Source organism: Phasianus colchicus, chromosome 1 (genome assembly GCF_987193195.1).
Source record: "Phasianus colchicus chromosome 1, bPhaCol1.hap1.1, whole genome shotgun sequence".
Taxonomy (NCBI): Eukaryota; Metazoa; Chordata; class Aves; order Galliformes; family Phasianidae; genus Phasianus; species Phasianus colchicus.
Genome location: NC_143436.1, coordinates 197,253,035 through 197,275,690, shown reverse-complemented (window position 1 = coordinate 197,275,690; position 22,656 = coordinate 197,253,035). Strand labels below are relative to the sequence as shown.

General features: G+C 49.3%; 1 protein-coding gene across 2 annotated transcripts; it reads right to left on the bottom strand.

The window, feature by feature from the left end:
* Positions 1-315: 315 nt before the first annotated feature.
* Positions 316-20,611, bottom strand: MOGAT2 (monoacylglycerol O-acyltransferase 2). Of its 2 annotated transcripts, XM_090134292.1 has the most exons (7): positions 20,453-20,611; positions 19,220-19,564; positions 13,164-13,342; positions 4,216-4,420; positions 3,458-3,632; positions 3,099-3,298; positions 316-1,600 (listed from the first exon to the last, which is right to left on the bottom strand). In XM_090134292.1, exons 2-7 carry the CDS (start codon positions 19,311-19,313, stop codon positions 1,446-1,448), a joined length of 1,008 nt encoding a protein of 335 aa, XP_089990418.1. In that variant the 5' UTR covers positions 19,314-19,564; positions 20,453-20,611; the 3' UTR covers positions 316-1,445. The 2 variants fall into 2 exon arrangements, with proteins under 2 accessions (XP_089990418.1, XP_031461975.2); XM_031606115.2 differs by lacking the exon at positions 20,453-20,611 and having other exon boundaries at positions 19,220-19,610.
* Between the last annotated feature and the right edge of the window lie 2,045 nt (positions 20,612-22,656).

Here is a 22,656-nt window from a genome sequence, read left to right as displayed (position 1 = left end):
CTCCTCATCCCTGCCCCCAGAGCCGTCTCCCATGCCCATAGCACCCATCTGTATCCTCAGGGACATCCCCATCGCTCTCCTCCAGCACCAACCCCTGCCAGGCTGCTTGCAGAAGTCACAGCAGCATTGCTGGTAGAAGGACCAGAGCAAGGGAAGGCAGAGGAAAGGACAGGAAAGAAAAATAATGCTTGGGTGCTGACAAACAGTTAAAGAAAATGGCAAAGAAAAAAAAAAAGGGAGAGAATTACTGCTCTTTTTCTAGTGCATAAATCTTCCTCCTGCTCAGGCACCTCTGCCCTTAATTAAGGACAAAAGAAAAAAATCTATTAATAGAAAACAAGCAAGAAATCATAGCAGGTGACCTGCTTTATTTGACTGGATTAAGTGGGGGATTACAGGAATGGTTAGCGATGTCAATAAGGGCTCTGGACAAATTTTTCCTATTGCTGCTGGTTTTCTGGGAACAGGAGGGATGTGCAGCTGGTCATTCAGGTGGAGTAACTTCACTGAGGCTGAAGCAGGGAGAAGGTGAAAATCAAAAACCCCACAGTGATGGTCCTGGCATCTCTGGCTCAGGAGCAGAGCTGTGCGTTCAGCTCGTTAAATGCAATTCTACAGTAACACAAATCCTGGGATCTCTGGCAGCTCCTTGCAGGTGGGAAGGAGAGAAAGAAATGAAGGGAGAGAGGGGATGTGATTGTATAAGGGCTCTCTGAGGGTAAAATAAGGCTGATCTGAGCAGATGGCTTCCTGCCACCTAAAACTTCCACGCTGCAAAATCCCATTAAGCGCAGAGTTTAATAAAGTTCTGGATATCAAGGAGCAGCAGCTATTTAAAGCCTTGAGCACCTGCCAAACATGGCTTTGTGAGCCATATTTCCTGTCCCAGATCACTTCTCCCATCTCCTGGACATGCTCTCACCTGAGGAAATGCCATCATTTGTGACACGAGGTGCTCAGTGCTGGTGCTGCTGTGGCATTCCCACTGGAGGGGTCTGAGGTTGGTTATAAGCAGGGCTCCTCACACAAGAAGTGATTTTCCCAGCCAACGTCTTTATATCCTTTCGGATATCTTTGAGGAATCGAATTTTTGCAGCACAAACTTTACCCAGCTAGCCTGGGAAAAAGAAACTTGAACTAAATGCAAAGGAAACAATAATTCATGTCTGCCTGGAGATACCTTGAACGGCCGGCATGGAGACCAGCTGGGAGGTGGGAGCTTTGTGCTGGGCAGTTTCAGTGGTGTGGGGTCAGTCGGATGGGATCTTGTTTGCTTATTATCTTCTATGTGTCCTACAGGGAGGAGTGATGAAAACGCTGGGAGAACCAAGTCCTTCTCCCCACACTGTATGGACCATGAATTACCCACAACTGAAGCGAAACAGTCCCAGGGACAGGGAGAACTTGAAGCTTGATGTCCACAATTCCCCCTTCCACAAGGAGCTCTATACAAATTCGAGGTGACTGTCTTCTGGGACGTTATATTTAGCTTTGTGTTCCTCAAAGAGCTTGCTCAGCTCTTCTAAGTATTTCTGATGGACTTGATCAACCTCTTCGTCCGATGGTTTGTACTTCTTCAGCACGGGAATTGGCTTCCCAACTGGAAAACAAGAGCAACCATTAGGTCAGGTCTCTATGGACACTTTGCACGTGTTAGCACCGAGATGGAGTCCCACCTTTCCAAAGATGTGAAGGACACATTGATATGGCCAGTCACGGTCTGGGAGACAGCATAGCCAAGGAGGTGGGGAGATGGAGGTCCAGCCCAGTGCAGCTCCTATGGCTTCTCTTAATATCTCAGATGCTTTTTTCAAGGACAAATCTACATAATTTGATTCCAGCCCTTTCCCATCTCCCAGAGCCACCAGCAGTAGGACACTTCTCCTGCTCTGCCTGCTGACTCTAATTGTGTTTGTCAAGCTTCATCATTGTGTAACACTGTTCCTCATCGAACTAATGAGGAGCCCTTCTGATACTGTGCTGCTTGTAAAACCATTGAGTCAATCCAAACAGGCTGTAAAACAATTAGAAGTAATTGCTGCCTGTCAAACCTAATCAGCAGGGTGAGCCCTGACCTTTCCAAACAGCCTCTTTAATTACATTAATTCGGGCCATCAGCTGTACTGTGGGCCAAGCGTGGAGCTGTTGAAACCAGGTGGAACTTCATCACAACCAACACCTTTCTTTAAATTTGATCTCCTGTTGTGCATGGTCTCCAGTGAAACCAGCCTGACTTGTTTGTGTACAGATAGGCTGGGGCTTGTGTCTGCATCTGCATGGGATGCTGGGCAAATCATGTAGGTCTTGTCTTACTTATGCTTGTGGGATTGGCTTGCAAGTTCAACCTAATGCCATTACAGGGGTTTATACAACTTGGTTCTGGTGGGACTGAGACTGGATGCATCTCATGAAAGCGATGGAGCATCTCGACTTGCTCTGGGGTTTTCTCAGCACTGTTCAGACCACTTGGGTTATGGAGGATGACCAAGCCAGAGCCCCAGTCTGGTGTACGCAGGGAACCCTGTGTTATCCTTTCTCTGTGCCAACCCATTTGCCCCGAAGGTGCTCCAATGCCACATTCAGCTGAGTGTCACATCACAGCTTCCAGAGCTGCATGGATACTCAGGCAGTCTTACCCAATTATGTTTTTAACTTTATCACAGAATCACAGAATGGCCAGGGTTGGAAAGAGCCTCAAGGATCATGAAGCTCCAACCCCCCTGCCACACGCAGGGCCACCAACCTCCACATTTAATGCTAGACCAGGCTGCCCAGGGCCCCATCCAACCTGGCCCTGAACACTTCCAGGGATGGACGGGGCATCCACAGCCTCTCTGGGCAGCCTTTTCCTTTCATCTGCAGGTGGGAAATTTTTCTATCTTAAGGAAACATATCCCAGAATCAAAGACCACTTAAAAAAATTTTTTTAAGCAAAAAAAGGGCCACGAGAGGGGCAGGTGAGCAGTGGGAGGTGCTTCATTGCCAACAAGTTTCCAGCCCATGGCAGCTCATGCTTCTTGGCTCAGCAGAAAGAAGACACAGCCCAGGGACCATCCTTGACCATGCTTTGGCCAGGCTTCTGTTGAGGGAGGACTTACTCACGGTGTTGACAGGCCGGCGGTAGGGGACCACCCCAAAGCTGTACTGGAAGATACCTCTTGCGTGGAAGAGGGGTAGGGAGATACCCATGATCTGCTGGAGCCGGTGCTGGATCCTCCGCAGCCATGAGCCCTTGGGGTTGCTCACCTGGTCATAGAGCTCATTCTCCCCAAAGGAAAAGGCAGGGACCAGTGGGGTGCTGCAGGGAGACGAACACAACATGTGGCCACGACGATCAGTAAGGCCAACCTCAAAACACTCTCACTATCCCCCAGAATTCACCTGGGACAACCTATTGACCACCCGCAGATCAGAGCATCCCTCCCCAACCACCCTGTTCCCCCATCCTTTGCATCACCCCCGCTCGATGGCCACGCGGACAAATCCCTTCCTATTCCTCAGCAGCAAGGTGCAGGATCCTGGCCGGGCATCCAGAGCCTCCTGAGACCCACCAACGATGACAGCCAGCAGGTTCCCCCCCTCTGGCCTCTGCAGAACATGGCACGCGCTCTCCTTATCAGAGGACACAAGGCCTGGGAGGTAGAGAGGAATTAAAAACTGAGCATCTGTAAAACCCGCAAAGTGTGTTTTATTCCCATTTTCCTTCTTTATCCAACTCAAGAGAGTTGCTCAGTGCTTTATTTTCAGTTTTCTAGCGTTCTGGAAATCTCAGACCATCTCCTTGGGGTGATGTAGGGCTCATGCAAAGCTCTGCCACATCACAACACACTGCACTAGCTGCAGTTAAGCCCCAGCCACCCCATGAGCTGATTCAGATGGAGAAGTGGGTGAACTCCAAGCCCACCAGTGAGAGACAGAGGCCAGATCTCCACAAATCTCTCTGGAGCCCTTTCCCCCCTCTCCATTTAATTTTTACCTCCTCCTTTTTCTTTTTGTTTCCTGTCCTGCCATGTATTGTGCAACACCATGAGCTACCTTTGGTAGCTGCACTGTTTCAGAGGGTTTTTTTGGTGCTGAATCCAACACCCATAGATGCCATTCATTAAGGACTCCTTGACCTTCTCAGGCATCTCAGACGTTTTCCCTCTTTGCTCCCTAAAAAACATTTGATTCACTCTCTCATCCCACCGCTCATCGTGCTGCCATCCCACTTACCTGCGCTCATCAGGTAGTCCCTTAAGAAGGGGACACGAAACCATAAGGAGAGCGTCATCAGGTGTGGGGTGATGCCTGGGAAGATCGTGGAAAACCCTGTCGCCTCTGTGCCGAAATTGATGAAGGCTCCCACTGCCAGGACGCCGTGGGGGTGAAATCCCACCAAGTAGTTCTGCCTAGGGTCCAACTCCGCTGTTTTCACCAGCTGGACAAGGGGTGGGACAGGAGTTAATGCCGTCACCGCAGCGCATGGAGAGTTGGCTATGGAGAACAGAGGGGTTCCCTTGCATCCATCCCTCCTTCTGCTGGGAAAGATCAACTGGAACAGCTCCAATGTTGTTCACTGAGATGTATTTCATTGACTGTTTTTGTATCTCCCTCCATTTCTTGGCTTGAAAATGACATCTCTAATGCTACAGATCTTTATTGTTCTTTAGTCATTATTCCTTATTTATTCTTCATTCATCTTGTGGATGCCCCATCCCTGCAGGCATTTAAGGCCAGGCTGGATGTGGCTCTGGGCAGCCTGGTCTGCTGGTTGGTGACCTGCACATAGCAGGGGGTTGGAACTGGATGAGCATTGTGCTCCTTTGCAACCCAGGCCATTCTATGATTCTCTGATTCTATGATTTTAAAGAGTAATGGAATGGGTTGGGTCCAACCCCACTACCATGGACAGGGACACCTTCCACCAGATCAGATTTCTCAAAGCCCATATTGCTTTGAGCTGGTCTAGATGTTGTTATGAACTAACTTTCTTTAAAACCTCCTCCAGTACATTTTACACTATAGAAAAAAAAAGCAAAAAAATGAGATAACTCCCTATGTAGCCCCTTATAACCACCACAGCCAGAGCCACCCTAGTAGTGATGGACCTGATCTGAAATACATCAAGTAATTGAAGAATGCTTTGTATATCATTAGGTGAGAACCTCAGCTCCCAAGGAAAAAAATGATGTATTTCTTTACATTGTGGACTACCCTACAAGAGCCTGTATTAGTTACCTAAAGAAACATGCAGGTCCATCAGGGAGCAATGGATGTCTGCTCAAGGTTGTTGCAATTTTACCAGGAGTGAGAAATCATAAAATCATTACAGTTGGAAAAGACCATTAAGACCATCTTGCCTGACTGTCAGCCCACCACCACCACCATGCCCACTGACCATGTTCAGCCTTCAGGGATGGACAGCGTGGTCTGCAGCACATGGTTGGCCCTTGAGGGTTGGCTAAGGGGCAAGCAAAAAATCTCAGCCAGTTTTGAAAAGTGCAAAGTATTGCATGTGTGGCCCAGCAGGAGAGGGGAGATAATGGACAAGATTTGGCCTCTGTGGGTTACACTTGTGATGGCCCACCTGGAATGGAAGGACCAGTGTGACCAAGTCAGCCTTGAGCTGTGCCACTGAGGAGATCCTGCAATCCCAGCATCGTACAGACAGGGCATAACTCTGCCAGAAGCATCCAACAGCCAAATGCTGATGTCTTTGCAACCCCTAAATCGGTGCTGGGGATGCTCTCAGCCTCAGGGCTGCCCATTACAAAGCCATCACGGATTTCCAGACAGCTCAAAGCACTTCTGCACAAGGAGAAACAAAGCCCTCAGTGCTTCACCCCATCAGTGCTTCGAGTACCCTGCTTCTGTCCAAATGCAGGGAGCAGCTAATGGGGCATTTGTTTTCCTAGAAGCACCCAGCTCCCTGAGTTCTATTTTACTTTTTGACATCACGGCTCATTTCCCATCTGTCCTAAAGCACTGTTGACTGTACACATGTGCCCATTGAAGCGCCTGCTCCTAATGAGAGGAAGAGACAAACAAAAGTCCCCATCACCACCCAACTGCAGGAAGAGGGGCAGATGGCTGAATTGCTGAGCCCCTGCCACGATTTACTCAGTTTTTGAGTAATCTCAGCTTGCATCAATGTATCCTGCATTTATCTTCAGTTTCCAAACAACCTTTCATCTCTGAATGATTTATAAGCAGGGTGAGATGCTGGGATGCGTCACAAGCCACTAAATCTCCTGAAGTGTGAGAAGGGAGGGTAGCAGCAGGCTGAGCACCTGGCTGCACCCCAAGGTTGTGCCACCCTCCTTGCTAATGAAGATTGGACTTGGGCAAGCACCCAGCCCTGCAATCTGCTCCAAGCCATGCTAGGACACCTCCCACCCTAAAAAACTTCCCTAGGAGATGCTGCTTGCTGCTCACCTCAGTGAAAGAGGATGGAAAATCAGTGTTCAGTGGAGCTTACAAGAGGAACTGCTTCTGATACATGATTCCTTGTACATCTAAGTGTCCTCTAAGATCTGGAGTCCTACCAATTGTAGGTGGGTCTGAATTGGGTCACATCCATGTGTTTTGTGGCTCAATCATGAGATAAGTATCCAGAGCCCTGCTTTAAGCTGAGGGTAGCTTTTCTGAAAGAGTGCTCAGGTGCTAGAATGGGCTGCCCAGGGAGGTGGTGGAGTCACCGACCCCAGAGGAGTTCAAGGAATGTTTGGACATCGTGTTGAGGGACATGGTTTAGTGAGAACTATTGGTGATGGGTGGATGGTTGGATTGGATGATCGTGTAGGTTTTTTCCAATCTTGGTGATTCTATGCTTCTATAACAACTAGATGGTAGGAGCCCTGATGTTCAATGTTTGATGGCCTGGTCAAAGTGGAGCTGTCCCCTGCAGCACCAATCACATCTTAATGACATTGTTGACGTAATTGCCTCTTTCAGCTTTGCAAAGGAAGGGAGAGAGGGTCCCTGTCTTTGTCACAGGGCTCATTATTTGGCCAGAACCTACAGAGAAATCATTTCCTTGCAAAAGACCAGGAAGGAAATCTGTAGCAGAGGAGAGACTTGGGTAAAGTATCTTAAGACATAGGTCAGTCTCTGGATGCTAAACCACCCTTCTCCTTCTGGAAACACTTAAACACAGCAATTAAATCCATCCATCAGGGTTGTCCCCGCTGTTTGTTCTCTCCTTCCCCTCCTCCTGCCAGAAGTGAAGCTCTGCACAGCAAGCTGTTCCCAGACAGCCAGGAAAGTTAACACCTGGCAGCACCCAGCCCAGGCTCTGCGCTCTGCAGCCCCAGAGTGCGTAATGGGGTTGAGGTGCAGGGGGTGGATCTCATTCCTCCTGGCTTGACTAGGTTGTCACCTCTGCTCCTCCTGAATGGCATCTACTGCTCTGCTTTTTCTGGGTGAGTTGAACATTAATCATTGTCAAAGGACTTGAGGGTCCAGCCAAGCCAGTCTGTGTGTAAACACTGAAGGGAGACAAATTCTTGTCCTGAAGTTTTCTTGGTAAGGCAAGACTAGTTTCTCAAGTTAGAGGGGTGACAAATTAATGCACAGGACCTTCATCCCCAAAGCAGAGAACTCTTATTGGCTTGGGGCCATGCACTCCAAGCTGAGCCCTGGGTGTGTTGGCTTGAATGGCTTCCCCTTGTCATGGTTGGGATGCTGGCTTATGTCTTGTCTGCTGACCGCAGCCCTGACCCCTTGTCAGTGTGTTGTGAACCTGGTGGCAGGGCAGAAAGCCATTTAGGTCCCAGATATGGGGTTATCGTGGCCCTCCCAGCTCATAAATTTGAATTTGAAGGGTGAGGTCTACTTTATCCTTTCACGGACATAATCACTGCAGATGTTCAGTGCTCCCAGTGAATTCTTGATTGTAAAAAGCTCCCCCTACTTTATCTACCCAAAAGTGAGTCCAGAACATGGGAAAGACCCTGTCCCCCGTCTCTGGTGAGATTTGCTCCATGCATGGTCACCATCGATGTTAGGGAAATGCATGTACAAACTTCTAGGGGCTCTAATAAGAGACCATGTACTGGTGAGGATCTCAAGGAAATTTAGTTTTAAACTGAATTAGCTAAACCACATTAACATCACAAGTAGATGCTCTCAGCTGGAATTAAAGTGGCCTTCATTTGTTATTTGTTTTTCATTTCATTTTGCAACTGAATTAAGCTAATTAGGGCTTCCAAGGGACTGTATCAGCACAGGATTTCAGCACTGGTTTAATGAGGCTGTTTTAATTCACTTTTTGAGACGTGGCTGGGTTTTTTGGTTATCACGTGTGTTGGACGGTCTCGCCCCAGACTATAGGAAAAGGGAGGAAGGGTGATTCCCCATGTAAAACTGGTGCAAAAGTGCTTGAAGAAAGCAAAATTCTGTTTTACATCAGCATATCCTTGGGTCAAATCAACACCTAGCCCCCAGTTGGCCTTGTTTATAGGGCTGGAGGGATCTAAAAGCAGTCATGTGGCGAAATGGATGGAATCAGGTTGAGATGAGCTTGGTCAATGCACAGAGCTTGCTGTGCCAGCAGACAGACTGACTGGGAGCACGCTGACTTGCCATGTCATCACATCCTAAGGCACAGAGGAACATGTGGTGGAGACAGGGACTGGCCAGGAAAGCTGATCAGAAAACCTGTACCTTCTTCATTTAGTCTCCCAGACTGAATTGCTATTGCATTCCTATCACCCTCTGGCCCCAAACTCACTTCCAATGATGTTATGCTCATTAATCTGCTCTTAAGTAGGATAAACTTCTGTTCAGTTTCACCCTAAGCAAATCCTCAGGTCCCTTGCTTTCCACCCAGGCACCTCCAGAGAGCATCTCATGCAGGAACAAGCATGCAGTCAGGTCCTCTATGGGATGACAGCAACCAAGGAGCAAGCCCCAGGAAGAAGAAATTGTACCAAAGAGAAGTCAGCACATCGCCTAAGGGTGATGGGAGACAAAGGGAAAAGCAAACATCTGAGTACCAGCAGCTCCTCAGGAAAAATAGGTTTCTCTTCTCAGCAATGGAAGGAGTCTGAGAAAATGTCTCAGGGCACTAGTGCTTTCTCCAGGTGCCACAGTACTGAATTCACTTGAAGGCAGAAAAGAGAGTTCCAAGTCACAGGGCAAGGAAGCTCTTCAGAAAATGGAAGAGAGTTGACTTTGGGTCACCAGGATGTATGCTGCTTTTGCCTGAACAATCTTTCTTCTCTCCTGTAGCCAACAGAAGGAAGCAAAATGAGCAGCCAGAAGTACTGGAAACCAGAAATGATGTTTAACGTCATGGGCCAAAGCACAAGATCCCCAGTCACAAACAGTACTGCTCTGCTGTGAAAAGTAATAAAATATTCCTGGTAGGGCTTGGCTCGTGTGCACTTGGACCACTCCACTCTGCAATGCCCTGTGCTCAACCAGAACCACAGCACACACAAATAACCCCCGTCATGGTTTATGCAATTATGAGAATGAATGAACTCCTAGGGGCCCACTAAGTCTCCAGTGACGCGTTTTAGTTAAGCCAGCAAAAAAAAGAAACCCAACAAGAGCCCAAGGACAATGAAAGAGGTTGGGACTCTGCCAGTTGCTATAGATAACAACATACAACTGGCACTTACAGAACCATAGAGTCATTAAGGTTGGAGAAGACCATTAAGATCATCTAGCCCAACCATTGAACCCTTAAAGATAACCCCAAGGATGACAAAAAATGTCCTGTGGCTCTTCAAGAGGGGAAAACAGTGCCCTGAGGACTACAGGAACCTTCTACACACAGAGACATTTTTCAGGTTGCCCTGAATAAAGCTGGTGAGATGTTACCTGCTGGGCTGCTCTGATGGATGACAGCATTTGTTGAAGGCCTTCCCCTTAGGCATGCCCATGGTGCTCCTCAGCTGAGATTACAGGAGCACCGTGGCTGCAGGAGGAAGGTTGGTGAACAGCAGTGAAGATGTGCTATTCCTTGTCCACATGCAATACTCACAGAATCACAGAATCACGTAGGTTGAAAAAGACCACCAAGGTCATCAAGTACAACCAACAACCCATCAGTGGTGGAGCATTTCTAATGCTGGGTGTGTTCCCACCATGGTGATAATGGATGCTCCTTCTGGTGGAGAAGGATGTATGAGAAAGGAGGTATGAGTTTGGGCAGCGACCTGGCAGTAGCAGACTAATTACTGACTGATGAAGACAGCTCCAAAATCTCTCTTGGAGGAACCATCAGCCCCAGCAGACATTGTGGGATATCTGCTCAACCACTGGCTGCCCAGAGAGATTCGTTGTGCATTTCTGGGGATATCAACCCCACTTCTAAGGCCCAGGTGAGCTCAGCGTAGTTTGCAGGCCTATCATGGTTACGTGAAAATGAAGATGAGAATATGATTGAAATACAGGAAAAAAAAAACCTTCCTGGGAAAGATGCTCCTGGGAAAATGCCTGGGATCCCAGTGCTCATCCACCTTTTACAGTCACTCAAACTCACTCGGGTCCTGACAATCCCCTATTTAAAATAAGGGCAAAAGCAAAGAGCACAGCAATTCTGCACGACTGGGATCAGCAGAGGGTGCTCCTCGCACACGCTGGGAGCCCGAGTGCTCCTGCATGAGAGATCCCCACTGCAGCAAACTGCAAATTCACTCTGCCTAGATCTCCGGAAAGCAGACGCTCATCCCAGCCTCTCATTGCTTCTGCAGCAGCCAACATGCCCAGGATCCCATAGGAGCAGCATTTCAATCCCTTTCCTGAAATACCCACGGGCAGAGCAGTGCAGGCGGCTCTTGCTGCCTCCCCACCTCCCAGCACTGATGCTTGGCCACAATAAGTTTGCAGTGGGGATCTGGGAGGATTAGGAGCCACATTTAATCTTCCCAGAATAACTAATCCTCCAGGGCTGAGCAAACTCAATCTACACAACAAATGCAGCCCGTGGTGCTGGATCCATGTCCCCCAAATCCATGGCCCCATTTACCTCTGTTCTGGTTGGGATTTTGGGCAAGCAGGAGCGTGTAGCTCAGACCAAAGCTCAGCTCAGTTCTGCTCCTTGGGAGATTACAGGATGGCTAAAGCAATATTTGCAGTGCTTAACATCTACACTTAGGAACAAATAATTTCCCATTCCCAAATAATTTATTCGAGCCCATGCTTGAAGGATATGAAATGAAATGCCTTTCAAGCAAGGGAAATGTGTGACTTCTCCCAGAGCAGCAAGGAAAAGGCTGCTCCAAACCCTCCCTGTGCACCCCAGTATGCTGCAAGCAAAACCAGTAGCTATGCTCCCTCTGCTGGATTTTCTGCCTGGCAATGCCACCTGGTAGGGAATCATGGAGTCAGAATTAGGTTGGAAAAAATCACTAAGATCAATTAATCCAACCATCAACCCATCCCCAGCCATCAACTCATCCCCAGCCATTAACCCATGCCCAACCATCAGTCCATGCCCAACCATCAGCCCATCCCCAGGACAGACGGACAGCCCAGGGCACTGCTCAGCAGGGAGTGTGCATGGGGCAGGCAAGGAGGTGTTGTTGGGCTTAGCTGGCACTATGTCTTAGCAGAGATCGGTCTGACACTGCTCAAGCTGTGCTTTATGGCCAGAAATGAATTACAGAACATGCATGATGTATAATCTTTACAATCACATAAACAGCATGCAGCATTTTTAGCGTTTTCTGCAGTAACCTTGAGAATAACGACTTGGGAATTTGGTGTTTCCTGATGAATGTCCTATAACATTACCTGTCTGTTATGGTAAAAGCCAGCAGGAGCTCTCCTGGGTTGTGCTCCCATTCCTCCCCAGGAGACTATGATACACATTCTTGCTTTGAAGCTTGGCCAGGAGCCCTTAGATCACTGCAAAAGCTCAGGAAAATGGCTCTGGATAAGGCAAGAGAGCAGACAGAAAGGCAGAGGATGGCTTTCTCAGGACATTTCCAATAGCTTTCTACAGAATCCAACTCTGAATTTAGCCATGAAATAACTAAAATTTGCTGACGGAACAAAGGTGGGAGGAGTGGCTGAGAGTCCAGAAGGCTGTGCCACCGTTCAGCAAGACCTGGGAAGGATGAGAATGGGGCAGAGGAAAACCTGATGAGGTTTGACATGAACAAGTGCAGAGTCCTGAACCTGGGGAGGAAGAACCACAGCATCAGTACTGATCAGTGCTGAGCTGCTGGAGAGGAGCTCTGTGGAGAAGCACATGGGGGTCCTGGTGGGCAGCAGGGAACCATGAGCCAGCAGGGAACCATGAGCCAGCAGTGAGCCCTGTGGCCAAAAAGGCCAATGGGATCCTGGGGTGCATTGCAGAGCGTGGCCAGCAGGGTGAGGGAGGGGATCCTTCCCTCTGCTCTGCCCCAGTGAGGTCACATTTAGAATAGTGTGTGCAGTGCTGGCTCTCCAGTTTAGATGATGGTGATCCTCTAGAGAGAAGCTGATGGAAAGTTACAGAGATGATACAGGGCCTGGAGCATCTCCTGTATGAGAAAAGGAGACCCGGAGCTGTTGGGTCTGGAAAAGAGAAGGGGTGCACTTTAAAAGGTTCTCTGTAGAGAAGAACTTACTGTAAGGTCATGAGTTGCAGGGGAGATGTACTTGGCACTCACGTGCAATGTTTCTTTTCAGGAATTATCGTGCGAATCCCCAGAGTGATGCTCAGCTTTACCTAACCTAGAAATTCACTCTACTGCACGGCTCATGAATGCTCCTGGAGCATTGCTCGGGTTTGCACAGAACTGTGATGGCTCTGGGGCAGGTCTTTCATAGAACCATAGAATGACAGAATGGCCTGGGTTGCAAAGGAGCACAATGCTCATCCAGTTCCAACCCCCTGCTATGTGCAGGTCGCCAACCAGCAGCCCAGGCTGCCCAGAGCCACATCCAGCCTGGCCTTGAATGCCTGCAGGGATGGGGCATCCACAGCCTCCTTGGGCAACCTGTTCCACTGCCTCACCACCATATCAAGGGGAACAGACAAGGGGAGATGGCCCTATCTACACAGTGAGGTTAAATGGGTGCACATAAGGCAAGTGATTGAAGGACGTGTTGGGAAAACATTGGGTCACACATTCTAAGCTGGGAAAACCATTCTGCCTTCAGCACTGCACAGCTGAGGCCCTGGGGTTGGTTCTTAGGAGGACGATCCCTGCAATGGAGTGGAAGGCACAGAGGATGCTCACCGTGACGGGGAAGAAGTCCTTCATGTGTCTCCAGACAGCGCTGTTCCGCACCAGGTGGATCCGCCGCCCACCCCTGAGCGGTGCTTCCCTGTCTATGAACCACCAGGCGGCGTAGAGGACGCTGAGCAGCCAAAACCGGGTGAAGAGGAGGCCGATGAAGGCGGCGATGCAGCACTGTGCTGGGAGGAAAGCCAGGCGGTGAGCGGTTTAAGGCTGCTGGGAGAGGAATGGCTCACCTGGAGGGACCTGTTCTGCACTGGATGGAGCCCCAGCCTTCTCTGTGCTCACCGTGGGGTTATTCTATCAGTTTGAGGGAAGTTAGGAAACCAACAAATGGTTTTCTTCCCGTCTGCCCCAGGAGCCAGAAGAGCAGCTTGACCCCAACCATGGGAAGCATCCCTTTATCCAATGGCCCCCATGTTCACCTCCCCCATCAAGGCTGGTGGACCTCCCTGTTTCCACATTTTAAATGACTGTCCATGATTTTTTTATTTTTCATCTTCCCATATAGAAGAATTTTACTCTTTATTGATTTTTTTTTCTTTCTTATTGATTCTGGACCTTTTCCTCCTCTGCTTGGGTTCACTTCAAACTCAAATCCTGACCAGTAGAGGATTTTCAGTCTTTTTGACGTGGTGTCATCACAGATTTTATAGGCACGCTCTATTTTGTTCCTGAATTCATTAATAACTTGGGACTTTTCCAAGTCATTAAAGACCTTCCTGAGCTGTTTCCAGTCAGCACTCAGCTTTGTCCTCTACCTCCTGCCTCCCTCGTGCCCTGTGTTTTGGCAGGGGAACAAGAGAAGAAAAGTCTGCACGCAAGCACGCATCACTGGGCACACCAGATCCTACCCAAGCCCAGCACTGTCTGCTGCACAGAGTCTGGGAAGCACTGATGACCACCAAGCTGCCAGTCAGAGCTGTGTCCTCTCCATCTGGAAGCCTCGGTGGCCCTGTCCCATCAGAGTGCTATCTGAGTGAGAATGGGCTGAAAATCCACACTGACCCAAGTCCTTTTGCTTCCCCAGCTCATGGGTCACATGAGGATGAGAGACAATGGCCTCAAGTTGTGTCAGAGGAGTTCAGGATGGGTATTAGGAAGAGTTTCTTCTCCCAAAGAGTGGCCAGGGTGTGCAGAAAAGTGGTGGGGTCACCATCCTTGGAGGTGTTCCAGACCCATGGGGTTGGGGTGCTGAGGGATGCAGACAGTGGGCACAGTGGGGATTGGATGGAATTGGGCTTGGGGATCATAGAGGTCCTTCCAGCCTTGATGATTCTGTGATTTTATGATTCTAAGACTGTGAGTTTTATATTTTGCTCTTCTCCAGGCTCTTATCACAGACCCAGGGCTGAAGGACACAGGGGTGGAGAAGCTCAGCTCAGACACAGCTTCAGCATCCACACCCTCATCCCAAAACCTGGATTTTCATCTCTGTGGGGTTCACCTGGCACTCACCATCTCCAGCTGCTCTCACCTAAGGTCTATCAGAGAAGATGTATATGGTGCTCTCACTTCAGACTTCTTTGGTTGTTTTTTACCACAAAGGGTCCAACAGATGAGTTTCAATGCATTTTCCTCTAAAAGAAATTGTGCTTTTCTATGGCTGTGCTCATGATGCTTAACCTCCTTTAGGCTTTGGGAGTATTTCAAATGTTCGTGTTGGACAGTATCTTGATAAGTAGATCTGGTTTGCAGGCTATTCTTCTGATAAGTCATCCTGATCCTAAAGTGTTGTGTGTGAAAACAGAAGTCATGTCTTAAAGTTCTGGCATGGCATGCTGTTAATTCCTACTGGTAAATGGAAGGAAGGGGGGAAAGGAGGAAGGATGGGGGAAAGGAAGGGAGGGAGGGAGGGAGGGAGAGAGGGAGGGAAAGAAGGAAGGAAGGAAGGAAGGAAGGAAGGAAGGAAGGAAGGAAGGAAGGAAGGAAGGAAGGAAGGAAGGAAGGAAGGAAGGGAGGGAGGGAGGGAGGGAGGGAGGGAGGGAGGGAGGGAGGGAAGGGAAGGGAAGGGAAGGGAAGGGAAGGGAAGGGAAGGGAAGGGAGGAAGGGAAGGAAGGGAAGGAAGGGAAGGAAGGGAAGGGAAGAAGGGAAGGAAGGAAGGAAGGGAAGGGAGGAAGGGAGAAAGGGAGGAAGAGAGGGAAGGGAAGGGAAGGGAAGGGAAGGGAAGGGAAGGGAAGGGAAGGGAAGGGAAGGGAAGGGAAGGGAAGGGAAGGGAAGGGAAGGGAAGGGAAGGGAAGGGAAGGGAAGGGAAGGGAAGGGAAGGGAAGGGAAGGGAAGAATAAGGAGGTAGGGGAAGGGGAGAGGAGGGGAGGGGAGTGGAGGGGAGGTTGGTTTAAGGTGGAGAAGCACTGGGCTCTCTGCACAGCAGCAGGTCTCACGTGCAGTGCAAATTTCCAGGTCACAACTGCTCATGCCTGGTGCTGCTCCTTTGAAGAGACACAGCCACAGCTGCACAGCTGTCAGGCAGAAGAGCATCCAGCATGAAACCAAGCTCCAAGGTGCACACAAGACACGAGCACTACTTGAGGAACACCACAGAGGTTGCAGCTGTACTGTTCCTAACAGAAGGTCACCAGGTCTGCTGCAAAGCTGAGCAACGCCTAACTCTTTTTATCTCACTGTGCAAAGCTCAAGGTATGCCCTGCAAAGTGAAGGTGTTGTTCTGGTCCGTATCTATCCACTTATCATCCAAGTGAGGCATTTATCTTGCATTACTTAGTTATTAATTTTACCCTCAATTCATTTGTGGATGAAATTAATAACATTTGCTCTTTGATTCAGCTTTTTTTTTTTTTTTTTAATGCAGAGCACAATTTGCACACGATGACCTTCACTTAATCCAAAGAGTTCTTTCTTGCCTTTGTAAAGTCTTATGATGCTCTGCACCCATTCCTGTCCTAGTATGAATCCAACTTGCTTGCAGATGTCTCTGTGTTCTGTTCACAAACCCTTCCACAAAAGCCTAGCACAGGCAATGCAATGCCATGGGTGAGACACCGAGCCTTTGTGGACCAGCAGTGGAGGATTCATCTCCCAGAGGCAGAGCAGCAAGGACATCCCGAGGCCACATCCCTGTCCCTCCTTGCGGGACAGGGAAGAACAGGAGGTCTACAAGCAGCAGTGTTTGCTTATTGTGATGCAACCCCTGCAATCACTGCTTTCTTCCCATAAGGAAAATGAGGAAAGCCAAGAGTTCCTTGTCTGCCCTTCTCCGGAACAATGACCATGTCAGAGCTGCCCAGGTGGCAGCCATATTCCCCTTGGCATTCCTACAGACAACTGCCATTTTCTGGGCTACCTGCCAGGCAAACACTTTGAAGAATATAACAAACGAGGTGTTAAGCCCTTGGGCAGGGAATCCTGATAGATATCTCCTTCTGATCCCAAACTACAAGTTGCTGTAGAATCACAGAGTCATGGAATCATTAAGGATGGAAAATAGCTACGATATCTCCATGTCCAAACCCAACGCACCCCACCATGCCCACCAACTGTGTCCCTCAGTGCCACCTCTGCACTGGAACACTCAGTGATGGGGACTCCACCACCATCCCACGAAGGATGTGGGGCCAGGTAAGCGACCTGATCTCCATCTCTTCTTCCTGCAGGTCTACAGTCTTGCATGGGAAGCCAGCACCAAACTGTTATAAAAACACTGGTTTCTGCAAATATTGCCCCATGGAAACACAGAATTTGCAGGATACAGAAATGGCTTGAGAATTTATGAGACCTCTCAAGGCAGACATTGCTGCAGGTCTGAGGGAATCACGTATGTCCTTACAAACACATCAATTATCTGAAAATAATTATAGAACCATCAAAAGGTGGGAAAAGATCTCCAAGGTCATCTAGTCCAACTGTTAACCCATCCCCACCATGCCCACAAACCCACACCCCTCAGTGCCACATCCTGGAGGCTGAGATTGTCTGCAGCACTGCTTACATTGCCATGGAAGGTGAGGTGAGATCCCTTCAGCCAAAAAGCAAAACCAAACCAAAGGGCTCTTGAAACAAGGAAAGCTCCATACCCCAAACCTTACGCATTCTGCTCAGATCAGAAGCTGGGAGGTTTCTCTTTCTCCTTTCCCTCAAAGAAGCTTGAAGCCAAAGTGAAGTGTTTGGTGGTGGGCACCTTGTGCTAAGAAGTTTTGTTGTTCTTCAGGAGGAAACCAGGAACCAGAGGAGGATGAAACGCAACAGAGGTGGTTCTGTAGAGAAGTGAACCCTGCTGCACCACAGCCATGGACACACCACATACCTGCCACGCTCTCCAAGTGAGCTGTGAGCTATAAGCAAGTCCACACAAGAACCATGTCCTGTCAGACCTACTGGGCTCAGCATTGCTGCTCCTCTAGAATTTACTCCTTCAGCCTGAAGTAAGTGAAACAGCAGCTTTTGGAAAGAGATCTTTGTCATCGCAGCAGCCCCTGGGCAGTTCTTGCACTGCAGTTCCCAGGAGGATTTGCAAGATGCACATTGTGGTCCTCAGGGCCAAACCAGAGCCCTTAGCAGAGCCAAACTAAGGCTGTGGACTCTGCTCAGCCACCAAATTTCCTGACTCACACTGGCACTGCGCGTCCTTTGAGCCAACCTTGCTGATTGAAAGGGTTCAAAGGCTGGCTGCCCATGCTGGGTCTGCAAAGACAGCATGCAAAAAACTCCTGCCACTTTGATCATAGAATCATAGAATATCCCATGTTAGAAGGGACCTACAAGGCTCAGGTTCTGATGAGTTGGTTAACACAAGCTCAGACCTTAAATTAATGCTTCTGCACGCAGCATCTGGAGAGATGCCCATGCCCAAGCCCATGGAGACAAGGAAGAAGAAAAGCCAGGGGAAGCAATAGACCAAATTTGGGCTCCCACTTGCTGACTTCAGTGCCCTGCAGAAGCCTGGACCCACTGCACAGGGAGGTGGCACTGGTCTGTACTGGACTCTGCAGGTGGAAGCAGTGGGATCCCTGCTCCACACCCTACACCCCTCCATCCAGCAACATCAGCATCTAAAGCAAGGAACATCCCCTGGAGGGGATGCATTTGCACAACCATGGCAACAGCAAAAGGCCATGCAAACGCCTGGCAGGGTGGCTGTGTGTTTGCAAAAGCCCTTTTCTGGCAACAGAAGCATGACTCTGAGCAGCCAGTGTCAAACTCTGCTCATAGAGGGCCTGATCTCTAAACTGGTTTTGGCCTCAAATTGTGTCAGGAGGAAAGAAAATCAGACTAAGGCTGTTCCAGAGAAAGAGAGCAACCTGTGGAAGCTCAGCAGTGGAGGAGGTTTCAGATTGAGGTATTGTCTTTATTTTGGGCAATCCAAATTTCCCTGCAGAGGGCAGAGCCTGCGTCCTGAGAAGCTCCCTCTGAAATTACCCTCTGTCCAATGGAGGATTCCACCCCACTGCCCACTTTCTGGCTTTCAGCTGCTTCTATCAGTCAACCTCATTACTGAAAAGTTAAGTGCCAGCCTGACCCCACTACTAAGAAGGGCCAAACCTACTGGACAAGTTGTTCTAATGGAAAACGCCATCCATTCTCCTTAAATCTTAGATGCATCCATGCTGCAAACAGGACCCAGGTAGAGTCTGAGCTAAACATTACTTAGCATGGGCTAAAGTTGTGCCACAGAACGTGCAAACAACCAAACATCCATCTGGGCCAGCATGGCCCAGTGCTCCAGTCCAGCAGACACTGGTGCAGAGACCATCCAACCCCAGATATATAGCAGAGGTTTGATGGAGCCATCTCAGAGACTTAACGAAGCTCTAAAGCACAACTTACACCTCCTTTGCAGATACCAATTTGGAGACATGTGTATCCTAGATCCATATATACCCCAAACCTGCTGCTGTTCTGCTGGGACACACACCCACTGTCCTGCCATGGCCAAGCAGAAGCTTTACACAGTCTTCAAACCATGTTAAGCCAGCTGGCACACTGATGGCAAACCCTGGGATGTCACCTTCCAGCTTGGCTCCTGGACAGTTTGCAGACACTGTTCACCCTCTGAAAATTGGCTCTGGATGCTCAGATGAGGAAGAGGAGCTGCCTCTTACCTAGACATAGGAAGCTGAAGACCCACTGGACCACCGCTGCAGTCTGAAGCCTCCTCTGCATTGGCAGGGAGAGCGGAGCAAACTCAATCTTCATCCTGGGCTCTGCCTGCAGGTCTCAGAAGGAGGAGGAAGCTCAGCAAGTGATGAATGCAAAGTGCAAAGTCACCCGTCAATATTTATGCAGCTTTACAGTACAGGGGGTTGTGCAACGTGCAGGGGACGGTGCTGGGAGGTGTCACGGACTTTATGTCAGCGTGACGCTCGTCGTGTTGTTGGGTGCTGCAAGTGGCCTCCGGCTCTGCAGCTCCAGAAAAGGAAAATCCATCACTCCTTGTGCTACAGCAGCTGCGGGAGAGAGCAGGAGGGAAAGGCGAGGAAGGAGCTTGTGAAACAGTACTGGCTGGGGAGGGAGGAAAAAGGCTTTTCAGAGGAGTGGCTTTGCAATTCAAAATGTATAACGTGTAGATAAAGCTCAAGGCTGTGTCTGCTGGGCGTGGAAAGGGCTGGGAGCCAAGAGGTATGCAAACTATGCATGAGTGTCTCACTGCCGAGCACAGGATGCATGAGCAACCTCATGCCTCTGCCAGGGGATGGATGGATGGATGGATGGATGGATGGATGGATGGATGGACGGACGGACAAATGGATGGATGGATGGATGGATGGATGGATGGACGGACAAATGGATAGACGGATGGATGGATGGACGGATGGATGGATGGACGGATGGATGGAGATGGATGGATGGATGGATGAAGGGATAGATGGATGGATGGAGGGATGGATGAATGGATGGATCAAAGATTCACAGAATCGTTTGAGTTGGAAGGGGCCCTTAAGGTGGGACCAGATGACCCACTCCCCACAGTACACAGGGACACCCATAGCTCCATCAGGTGCTCACAGACCCATCTCCCAGCTCACAGGATGCAGTTGACTTTAGGGCAACAATGCCCAGCTGCCATCCACCAGTACCCCCAGATCCCTTTTGGCAGGGCTGTTCTCCATTCTTACACCCCCAGCTTGTACTGATGCAGGGGTTGCCACGACCCAGGTGCAGATGTTGCACTTGGCTTTGTTGAACTTCATGAGGATGGATGGAGGAGGATTGATGGATGGATGGATGGATGGATGGATGGATGGATGGATGGATGGATGGATGGAGGGAGCGAGGGAGGGAGGGAGGGACAGAAGGATGGATAGACAGACATGTGCCTCCTTGCATAGACTTACATAGGTGCACGAGCCTGGAAACACTACCTTCTTTTTGCATTTCTACCTCCCACTGTCTGTACCTTTGAAAAATCACATGCGTCAAATTCCAACCTGCGATTTTTTGGTTGAAAAACAAGCAAACAAACAAACAAAACTCTAAAATTTGGGGAAAAACATCCTTTGAAAACTGACAGTCTGCTCAGGTAAACAAAGGAACCATCTGAGAATACCACGGGGCTCGGCAGTAACCAGGATACGGAATTAACCATCCCTCGGGCTGAACTAAACAGTGGGCTGACTGCTTAAAGGCATCCTTTGCTTCTCCGAGGGCACTGCAAATCCCAGCGCTCACCGTGGCCAAGGATGACAGAACAAAAGCAAAAAACAATCCTTGTCAAAAGCAAATCGGAGGTGTGAGCTGGAAAAAAATCCCTCCTCTTTGTCGGGCCCTTGGAACATGCCGGGATGGGAAGGACAGACATCTTTCTGCCTTCATTTTCTGGGCTCACTGACCCTGGGGGCTCTTTTCCTAAAGACACCGGTTGCTTTAATTGAGCTATAATGGGCTCTGATCTTGTTTGCATCTCTCCCCTTTGTCTTCAGGCCGTCTGCTCTGGGAAAGGGAAAGCTTTTAACTCTTTCGGCTCCGTTGCTTGCAGACCTTTCCTAGTGAGAAACAACCAGCAATTTCCGAAAGCACCAACAATTCCCAAGGCAAACAAGGAGCAGTAAGAAAACAAACCACCCTGCAGAGATCATGGAATCACGAAGGCTGGAAAAACCCTCCAAGATCTCCAACCCCAACCCATCCCACCGTGCCCACCAGCCATGTCCCCACGTGCTGCATCTCCACACAGGTCCGGGTCCTTCTGGGCTGTGCATGGTCACTGAGGCACAGTAGGGACCAGGGAGGGGACATTCCTTTCAGGGACACTGGGAAGAGACTTTTGCCCCCAGAAATGTCATGCCAACCCCTGCAGCTGCTGTATGACTGATTCCCTGAGCAGCTTTTTGCTCATGGTTCATTATTACAGTAAAAAATATCATGTTCTAGATTTATTGATGTACAAGTTGGCTCTGTGGAAAAGCTGACCAAGGCTCAGCTGGGTAATAAATATTGATGTCCTGCTCTGTCATGGGCATGCTATTTGCCTTTTGTATCTATGTTTCCTTAAATCAGGAGAGAAAAATACTTTGAAATGGTTTTGAAATCTTCCAAAGCTTGAAAGGACTCAGAGGTTTCCAGTTAGTCAGGGAGAGGGATGCAGCTATTGCTGTGCATTGGTGAAACCACATCTGTGCTGTGTGCTACAGGGGAGCAGAGCTCTGCATGATGGGGTCTTCCAACAATTAGATGTTCTTTGCATGACTGCTGCTGGAAATATAAGCTGGTGCTGGTAACAGAAGGGGAAGATACTTAATCACACTTAAGGGATGGGATGGGATGGGATGGGATGGGATGGGATGGGATGGGATGGGATGTGTTGGATGAGATGGATGGGATGGGATGGGATGGGATGGGATGGGATGGGATCAGAGCTATGGAGATGTGGTACTGAGGGATGTGGGCAGTGGGTATGGGGGCTGGGAGAGGGGTTGGGGCTCCTGGAGGGCTTTTCCAGCCTTCCTGATTCTGTGATCCTATCACTGTGATGGTGATTCTTCCATCCCAGCTCTCCTGCATGCTTCTCTGATTGCTTTCACACCCTTCTCCTGTTCTCTGTGCTGACTTGGATTGGTTGTGGGGAGGCTGGAGGGGAGCATCAGTGAGATACCACTGAGCTGTGCTTCCATGCGCTGATGCCACCCAGTGCTGCTCACTCCTCCTCCCTGCCAGTCCCATGGCAGCACCTCCAGGGGAATTTGGCTGCCGTTCATTTACTCGTATCACCTAATTCTCAGTCACTGAAATCTCATTTTCTCACCATTCCTCCTTGCACATGTGTGTTCCATGGTACCTCTCCATTGACATTCCCCTTGGCCTTTTCCTTCTCAGTTATTTATAGTCAGTTATCCGATCTCCTATGCTTGTATTCAGCTCAGGAGCATAAAACCCTTTAATCCCTCAATAGGTCATCCCTGTAATCCCTTTATCAGCAGCCCTTGTGATTGGGTTGATCAATGTCCATCTCCGAATGCAAACCCATGAAGCCCTGAGTCACCGAGCTGTGGGTTTTGCAAGTCATCGAGTTTTACACATCAGCATCCTGGGGTGACCCCAC

What these genes read in the sequence shown, in the direction of transcription:
- MOGAT2 (XM_090134292.1), bottom strand. Translation starts at nt 19,313, where the DNA reads ATGAAGATTGAGTTTGCTCCGCTCTCCCTGCCAATGCAGAGGAGGCTT. An exon ending in CTTCAGCTTCCTATGTCTAG is followed by an intron (nt 13,343 to 19,219) that starts GTAAGAGGCAGC and finishes CTTTCCTCCCAG; the next exon opens with CACAGTGCTGCATCGCCGCC. An exon ending in CGCGTGGCCATCGAGCGGGG is followed by an intron (nt 3,299 to 3,457) that starts GTGATGCAAAGG and finishes GTCTCCCTGCAG; the next exon opens with CACCCCACTGGTCCCTGCCT.